This window comes from Lactuca virosa, chromosome 7 (assembly GCF_052849685.1).
Source record: "Lactuca virosa cultivar CGN04683 chromosome 7, Lactuca_virosa_CGN04683_v6, whole genome shotgun sequence".
Lineage (NCBI taxonomy): Eukaryota > Viridiplantae > Streptophyta > Magnoliopsida > Asterales > Asteraceae > Lactuca > Lactuca virosa.
The window spans coordinates 152,975,760-152,984,636 of record NC_136432.1 but is presented as its reverse complement, the minus strand read 5'-3'; the positions used below and the strand labels follow the sequence as shown (position 1 = coordinate 152,984,636).

General features: G+C 32.9%; 1 protein-coding gene across 3 annotated transcripts; it reads right to left on the bottom strand.

The window, feature by feature from the left end:
* Positions 1 to 334: 334 nt before the first annotated feature.
* Positions 335 to 2,934, bottom strand: LOC145123778 (uncharacterized). 3 transcript variants are annotated; one of them, XM_079058983.1, is made up of 9 exons: positions 2,807 to 2,934; positions 2,293 to 2,478; positions 2,047 to 2,159; positions 1,860 to 1,938; positions 1,731 to 1,759; positions 1,476 to 1,569; positions 1,287 to 1,376; positions 1,009 to 1,201; positions 335 to 863 (listed from the first exon to the last, which is right to left on the bottom strand). In XM_079058983.1, exons 2-9 carry the CDS (start codon positions 2,434 to 2,436, stop codon positions 469 to 471), a joined length of 1,137 nt encoding a protein of 378 aa, XP_078915109.1. In that variant the 5' UTR covers positions 2,437 to 2,478; positions 2,807 to 2,934; the 3' UTR covers positions 335 to 468. The 3 variants fall into 3 exon arrangements, with proteins under 3 accessions (XP_078915109.1, XP_078915108.1, XP_078915110.1); XM_079058982.1 differs by having other exon boundaries at positions 2,293 to 2,444; XM_079058984.1 differs by lacking the exon at positions 2,807 to 2,934 and having other exon boundaries at positions 1,860 to 1,960; positions 2,293 to 2,411.
* Positions 2,935 to 8,877: the final 5,943 nt, after the last annotated feature.

Here is an 8,877-nt window from a genome sequence, read left to right as displayed (position 1 = left end):
CACAGCCCTGCAAATCTAATTTGGGAACATCAACATTGGATCTTATTTTCAAGACTTGAACATCAGATCTTGCCAAATCCTCCAACTCTAATTAGAGAACATCCTGTAGAAAATATACATGGAGTCTTTTTTCAACTTAACAATCGGTCAATAAGCATATAGTCTTTGTTTCTGAATTCCCTGCTATTTATTATGCTCCAGCAATTCCAAGAAAACAACCATAGAAAACCAAAAACCATGTCTTATCATCATCTTCTTCATCCATTTAAATACGAGAAAACCACCATTAAAAGAGAATGATAAAAATATTGTAATGCCTGTCAAACTTTGATTTAAAAAAAAAATACATTCTCTTATATAAAATTTGACTAAAACTACATTCTTTATGTGAATAAACAAAACGAAACTTCATAGTTATATCTCAAACATATGCTAATAGTAAGTAAAAAAAAAACATATTTCTAAATTCTAACTCCCCCCAGTGAGCAAACTAAAGAATAAGTCTTCTTTCTCACCATTGGCGTTAACCCCATCATTCGGCTTAATCAGAACCCCCATGGTGTCATTAGTTTTCAGAGGTTCAGGTCTTTTCACTGACACAAAAGCTACTTTCTTCTTTAATTCGGGTTTAGGTTTAAAAGAATCTAAATTATTATCCAAAAAATTCAAACTTGTAATCTGTTCTTGTTCTTGTTCTTTGTTCTTGCTTGAAGGCTCTGAATGATCTTTTTCAGCATTTTGATCGTTATCTTGTTTGCAATCATGAGTAAGAAGATTCTCTACTGAAGAGAGATTTTCCGCTTTAATGGTGGCAGGGTCTTCTACAGAAGGATTGTCTGCTGCTATATCCACCGGTTTTTGGGCTAAATGCAAGAAATAGCAACATACTTTCATTCATTTGTTTATTATATTTATAGCATATCATAATTCTGTTTCTTCATATTACACCATTGTAGTTTGAAAAATATATAAGGAAAAAAACAAAGAGAGTTTTGTAGATACTCTTACCTCCAAGAATAGTTTCAATGCTTTGGTATTCCACTGTTGATAAACCTTCACATATGACATCAACATTTGTTGCCTCTGGATTTTTGTTATCCAATTCACTCTTCCTCTCAACTAAAACAAATTTATCGGTTTCCCACACACATTCCAAAAACACAACTTCTTGCTCAGTTTTCGGGTAATATTCCCTAAAGACCTACATGTCACTCACACAAAAAGACTATATTAATCAAAAAATTAAATAAAATTACATTAAAACTGAAATACAACAAAGAAAATACCTCAATTCCTTCTTGGTTAAGTTTAACAGACTGCTGCTTTTGTGAGAGAGAAGAAACCATGTTGAAGACTAAAACAACATCGAGTAATATCTGTCAAAAACAAAATAAAAAACTAGTATGCATAAGGATTAAGGAATTAAGCCCAAAATATAAAGATATAAATAAAATAATAATCATCATAATGCTTACTTGTTGAGTTAAAACTCGAAGGCGTGCAAGTATAGCCAACACAGTCATGGAGAATCCCATAAAAAAGGATCGAGCAAGCAAAGAAGATATCTCTCTATTCCAATGTCAAGGAGATCAAAAATAAAAAATGTATGAATAACAAAAATTCCAAACTTAAACAGAAGAGAAAAAAAAATTATATTATGCAGTTTCCACTTGAAACACTTCATTTAGTCAAAATATAACAAGCTAATGTCTTTTTGTAAGGTAGGATACATAGCTGCCTTCACCATTGGCTCAACCATCTGCAAAAAGAAAAAACAAAAACAGATATTGAATGTTAATGGATGGAGCTAAATTCTATTAAATGAAGAACTTAAAATGTATAAATTTTGTAAGATTTACCTGTGAAAGTAAACGTGCAGCACCCTGAAGTCGAACCATAAAATTATGTTTGACACCATCACATTTTCTTCTCTTTAAACTATGAATTATAAAAGTATCAACTGGAATTCAAACAGATTGCAGCATATAATATAGAGATTTCTTTTGAAAGGGGACTAGTGAGTAACTTTAGTAATAATATTAATACCTTTCCAAGAGCTGAACTTTTTGCTTAGGTCGATTCCCATTGATGACAAGAAAGGAGGAGTTAACAATTTCCTCCAAGTTAGTTGATTGAAGAAGCTTACAATCTCTTCTCACCTACTTTGCAAAAGAACTCTGGTTACATAAACCAGATAAAACATATATAAACTTATGTGCAGTTCACTGACATCAGAGTTTATCCATATTATCAGATTAAAACTAAAAACGGTTTAGAAACAAGAAGCAATACCTTCAACAAGTACTGGAAATATGAGCTTCTGCGATGCTGGTTTTTATTTTTGTGGACGATTCTATCAAGTACGCCTAGTTCTGACTGGAATTGACTAAGGAAAGATTGCAATCGTGCTTCAACTGTTTCAAACTGAGCATCCATGTCCTCAGCTGCTCAAAGACATATGTTAGCAATTCCATGTACCTAACAAATGTGACGGCATGTGATACACAATTTCTACTTTATATTCACATCAAGAAACTCTAAATTGGTACATGTAAAAACATTGCCCCAAAACACACAAACAACAAGAGAAAACAATACAGCCAATACATGAATATATTTAGCAGGTTTTGAAGAGATGAAATGCGCCGTATTGTTTCACAGAGAGCCTGATCAAATTTTGAACATTCAACTCTAGATTGTGGAAGGAGACCGACAGAAAGCAAACATTAACGCAAAAGATTTCAAACTCTGAAGTTGTAAACGCATAAGTGCGTGCATGTACGAGAATCATAGAGAGAGGACGTACCTTGTCCGTCTATCGGAGACCCCATCGGAGGTCCTGCCGTCCTGGTCGGAGAAAATGCGGGGATGCGGGAAGCAGCGGCGATGGCGAGGGAGAGGGACGCAGGCGCGGGCCTTAAACGCTGTGATATTCATAAGTTAATGGGCCTGAGTGAACTATAGGCCTGCTGGGCATATACGAAACTTCACATTTATAAATTACAACTAAATTTTTTTATGGGATAATGACTTAAAAGGGTAATATATTTTTTGATTTGTACACATTTGGTCACTGAGTTTTTTTTTCATCCACATTTAACCCTTCAACTTGTTAAACTGTATACATCCAGTTCTTATGACCGGCTACTTCAGCTTACCCGGTAAAAATGACTTAATAGGGTAATATATTTCTCACTTTGTACACATTTAGTCCTTAATATTTTTGTACACATTTAGTCCTTTTTTTTTTGCAAAATAAGTCATTTTTTTTATACTCATTCAGTACTTATGAATGATTTTTTAGTTTTTTCTCACGAAATCTTACGTGGTACATTCATTAATGAGGTGTATGAGGCTTTTGATGCTTATATCCATCGTGATCTCGACTACTTGGTTGCTTGGGTCATGTGTTCTGAACGTCATAACTTCTTCATATGATCTCGGATTTTAACGATCTTTATATCCATGCGTTCGTATTTTAGTCTACTACAACTTTCATTTAGATTACTCCCATTAAAAAATAATATATTTTTACTTACAATTTTTATATCCATACGCGGTGGCGGATTTAGTATGGTCACGGTGTTGCACCGACAACACCTGTTTTTTCTGTTCGCGGTGGAAAATTTTTCTCTTTTTTTTTTTACGTTTATACCTATTTTCCATGTATCGGCAACACCTATTTCATCTCGGCAACACCTACTATGTATTACTGCGTCTTCCCCTGTCCATACGTTTTTTATGAATGCATGTATGTATGTTTTTTTATAAAATCGTTAGTAAAAATATATTACATTTTAACGGAAGTAATCTTAATGAAAGTTGTAGTAGACTCAAAAAATGAACACGTGGATAAAGATCCTTAAAATCTGATATCGTATGAAGAAGTTACGATGTTCAAAGTACAAGACCTAAGCCAAACCACAAGACTTACGCAACCAAGCAGTCGAGATCACATTGGACATAAGCATCAACAACCCAAGCACCTCATCAATGATTGTCTCACGTAAGATGCCGTGAAAAAAACCTAAAGAAATCATTTATAAGTACTGAATGAGTACAAAAAAAGGACTTATTTTGAAACAAAAAAAATGTTAAGGACTAAATATGTACAAAAATATTAAGGACTAAGTGTGTACAAAATGAAAAATATATTACCCTATCAAGTTATTTTTCCCGGCTAACCTGGAGTAACAGGTCATAAGGACTGAATGTGTACAGTTTAACAAGTTTAAGGGGTAAATGTGGACGAAAAAAAAACTCCGTGACCAAATGTGTACAAATCGAATAATATGTTACCCTTTTAAGTCATTATCCCATTTTTTATATATTTTTTTAACCATTAAAATATTATATTTATCTAATATGATTTTTACGTCGTAACTTTCAAAATATTACGATCATCTTAAACATCAAAATATCATATGTTCTTTTTAAATATCAAAATATTGTAACAATGGTGGAACTATAAAGAGCGTTGGGATTTGAGAATACTATAGCATCCTAGTTTTCCTTTTATGAATATAATATTTTTATTTTATAAACATGTTTTATCTCCTAGTATCCCTAAGGAATTGTACCATGTAGGGCCGGCAAAATTGTACCACGGAAAACCAACCAACATGTTACCAACCGAACCAATAAACTTGGTAGCCAATATATTTGGTAGCCAACATGTTTGGTTGGTAGTACCGTACCAATTGATCAATGTTGGTACGATAATGGTACAAAAATTTGAATACCATGGTAATACCGTACCAACCAATTTATTATTTATATATATATATATATATATATATATATATATATATATATATATATATATATATATACATGAAATCGTATATTTCAACTATTAATTGTGTTTAGTGTTTACAGTTTTAATAACATTATATTAGTCATTTGATTGTATTAAAAGATTACTTTAGCGTTACTTTAGTATAATTCTTTTGTAAACAAAAAGAACTACGTAACTAATTTCTATACTAAGCATTAAAATCCCGATGTCTTTATTTTAGTAGAATTCTTTTGTAAACAAAAAGAACTACGTAACTAATTTCTATACTAAACATCAAAATCCCGATGTCTTTGCTTATTTTTAAATGTTACAATAGAAAATTAAAAGAAATTGGTATATACCATTACCAATTTGTACCAACCAAACATGTTGGTAGCCAAATTGGTACCAAGTATACTTGGTACGGTACAGGTAGAAATTTTTTTATACCAATTATAGTTGGTACGGTACACGGTTTAGAGAAAAATGAATTGGTACCGTACCAATTCCACCCCTAGTACCATGTTTAGGCGGAATAGGATAGCCACATAACTCATAAGATTATATTCTTGTTTATATATATATATATATATATATATATATATATATATATATATATATATATATATATATATATATATATATATATATATATTATAACATAAAGTCATTAGAAACAGTAAACTTTAGTGGTTTGCACTTTTACCCCAATATTTTCTATATTTTAACAAGTTTAGTCCCTTTTTTTGTTCAGCAGGAGAAAATAGTTTTCTTTAGCCGGTGGTTTTGAATAGATTGTACCTGCAACTTTAGTGGTTTAGCTGCCTTCAATACCAGCCGATTTGGACAGGGGTCACCGCATCTTTTTCCAATCGGCTTTAAGCACGAATCATTCCACTCTAAAACCATTATTACCAGGAGTTATAACCATTGATTTTCACTTTTTGGAAACTATGGTTGGGTTAAGGTAAAAGCAATTTAGGGGTTATCAACTTTTGTTAGAATCTGATTTCATAAGGAGCTAACATCTAATGCTTTAAATTTTAACTTTTGAAGGTAGTGTTTTAGCTACTAGTTTAGTCAAACGTGGTTATTTGATGCCCTATATTGGTGACAAGTACTTGACCAGAATCTTATATAGGTGTTAGTGACAACAACCATGCTTTTTTTAATGTATTGTTGATTGCCTCTCGCTCTGGAAGGATGTAGTTGTTATTGTTTTCTTTATTCTCTTAGTTGTTATTTCATCCAACTTATGTTAGAAATTTGGGTTTAATGAAACTTGGAAATCTGAGAATCGTGAATATCACTTTCAAATCGAAGTATTTGGGTGGTACTCACAAATCCTCAATTGGATAAGACTCAGAGAAAAAGAAAGAGAATGAGAGGGTATGTTTTTCATAAGTATCAGATTATGACCAAAAAACTGGTTTTTGATATATGTCTGAAAACTGCCACAAGATAGTTTCAAACTGTCACAAACCACCAAGACTGTTAAAACGGGTATTTGAATAAGAATAAAAAATTGGGTCAATTCTCTGCCCTTTGGACCCCGCCAGGGGCTGGCTCCCCTTGGGTATAGAGGGTAAAAGAGTAATCTAACAGAAAATCCAATTTAAAACATTAAGAAATATTAAGGCAACTACTACTCTACAATTCCAAGGTAATTTTTTTACTAAACTTCTACTGTTCTTGTGAATTTTTTGACTAAACATTAAGAAAATCCAATTTGTTGATATGGTTGCGATCGTTCGCAGTCTATCGTAACATTGCAGTTTGTCTCAATATTATTGCAACTTGTTGCGATCCACCTCAAGTGCTCCAAAAGTTAATTGCAACCAGCTGGAGAATGCCCACTCAATCACAAGTGACTCTGATCATCACAAGCTTTTTCAAGATTCCATTTGTCTTCAAGTTCCTCATGCATTGCAATCAATCATTTTTTTATCTCGGAATTCCAATATGAGTTGGTAATGTAACTTCATTTCTCTCAATTTCTGAATTCTAATCCTTTAGATCTCGGAATTTCCCAATTCTTTTTCAGAAAAAAGACTAAGATCTTCAATGCAACTTTTGTCTCTGATATTCATTCTTGAATTTGTTCCACTTCTTGAATTAATATCAAACATTAGTGAAACTTTTTTTTTAATTCTCGGAAGTATCTCATGTCATGTTATCTCGTAGTTTTTCTAATTCTGAATTTCCTTCAATAAAAATATCACCTCGTATTTTTCATTGTTCTGGGAAACATAATAAATGAGATTTTGAAAAATTTTGGTTAACTGTTCATTTCGAAACGACAAATGTTTTCTCAACAGTTGTCTTCTTTAACTCAAACTAACTTTTGGCACAAGTTTCAATAAAGTAATAAGTGTTTTCTCAAAAAATAAATTGACATTCTCTTCTTGTATAATCACATGTCTTGTCTAGGTAAAGCTACTATATAGGGAGGCTCTTCATAGCCTATGCATTTAATGCAAACTCATTTTTGTGTTGGGTGTCATCACTGCACTCTTCGACCCGACCCGAAACTGTTGGGTTTTGAGCATTCTAACACTCCTATGGTGTACATGCAACCCTATAAACCTTGGATCTATGTTTTCTCTATTATACATGCAAATATTAACTATTCCAAGGTTTCATCCTAACTAGCATATTATGAAGCACCTATACTACAAAGTTCTAGTTAGATGACATACCTTTTGATGTAGCTTGATGTCTTCAAGCTTTAAGATCTTAGCCCCAATAGTGTGGAAGCCTCAAATGGAATCACAAATCACCAAAACACCTTGGAAGAACTTGAGAGAATATGTATGCACACTAAAATCGGCCCACTCTTATTTTCACACACTTGTGCCAATTTTGTGAGCCAAAGACCCCTTTATATATTATGGAGGATTAGGGTTACATCCATGTAAACCCTAATACTCATGACCTTTCATTTACATAGGATCCATGGGTTAAAAGCTCCATGGACCATCCATGAAAGCTTAGCCCAACCTAAATGAACTTGGCCCATTCCATATATATAAGAGTCCATATTTAATTAGTTCTTTTTGATCACTTAATTAATTCTAAATTAATTCTTGATCAATACTAATTAAATAATATGATTCCATATTAATATATTAAAACTTATAATATATTAATATAAATCATAAATATATTATTCTCAAAAGACTATCCATATAAATTGTGCCGGTGAAGTGCAACCCAAATGGACCATGCCGGGTCGGGTCAAGTATATATCAAATATAGTTATGGACTTAGACATTAATCCAACAGTCTCCCACTTGGATAAGTCTAAAACTATTATTGAGTATGACTTCAAAACCTAACTGGCAATCGTAGCTCTTAAAGCCGCTGTCGAACTCTGACCTTGTCAATGACTTGTCCATTAGATAAGGGATCATATATTCCTCCATTCTAGATATCATATGGACTGAGACATGGATTATAATCATTCTCTCTGTCCATTTGTTGTTTCCCGATTTTCGATTTATGATGACTGACTGATTGAACAAATCAAATCAGTCCTGGCTTGGCCAAGCACTCACATGTGTCATCGCTAAATCATCGAGGGGCCCACAGATATGGCTTTTATCCCGAAGGTAAAAGGAATGGATAAACTTCGACTCATATGGCTTGTTCTACTACTTGTTGAATCATACACAAAGGCACGTTTTATAACATCGAGTTACCAATGCGTTTTCGTGCAATCAATGTATAACCAACTCATAGTAACAACTCATATCTCTAGGTTTGAAGAATATAAGATATTATCGTCTCATGATCACTCGTGATAAAATCCATGAAGTGATTCAAATGAGCGCGGGTTGAATCCAATACTCAGAACTTATGAGCACTCATGAGTGTTGTAGCACCACTTTGTCCACCAACTTGGACCTCTACATACCAACCCATGACAGTCTTGATTCATATTTACTTCCAACATATGACCGACTGTGGATAGTTTGAATAACTTAATCATTCAGGAAGAACGACTTAGTTATTCTGGAAGTCAAAACATGCAAAGTGAAACATAAGAATAAATGAATCAAATATGGTATCAAACCCTATGAATATAAATAAACACTTTT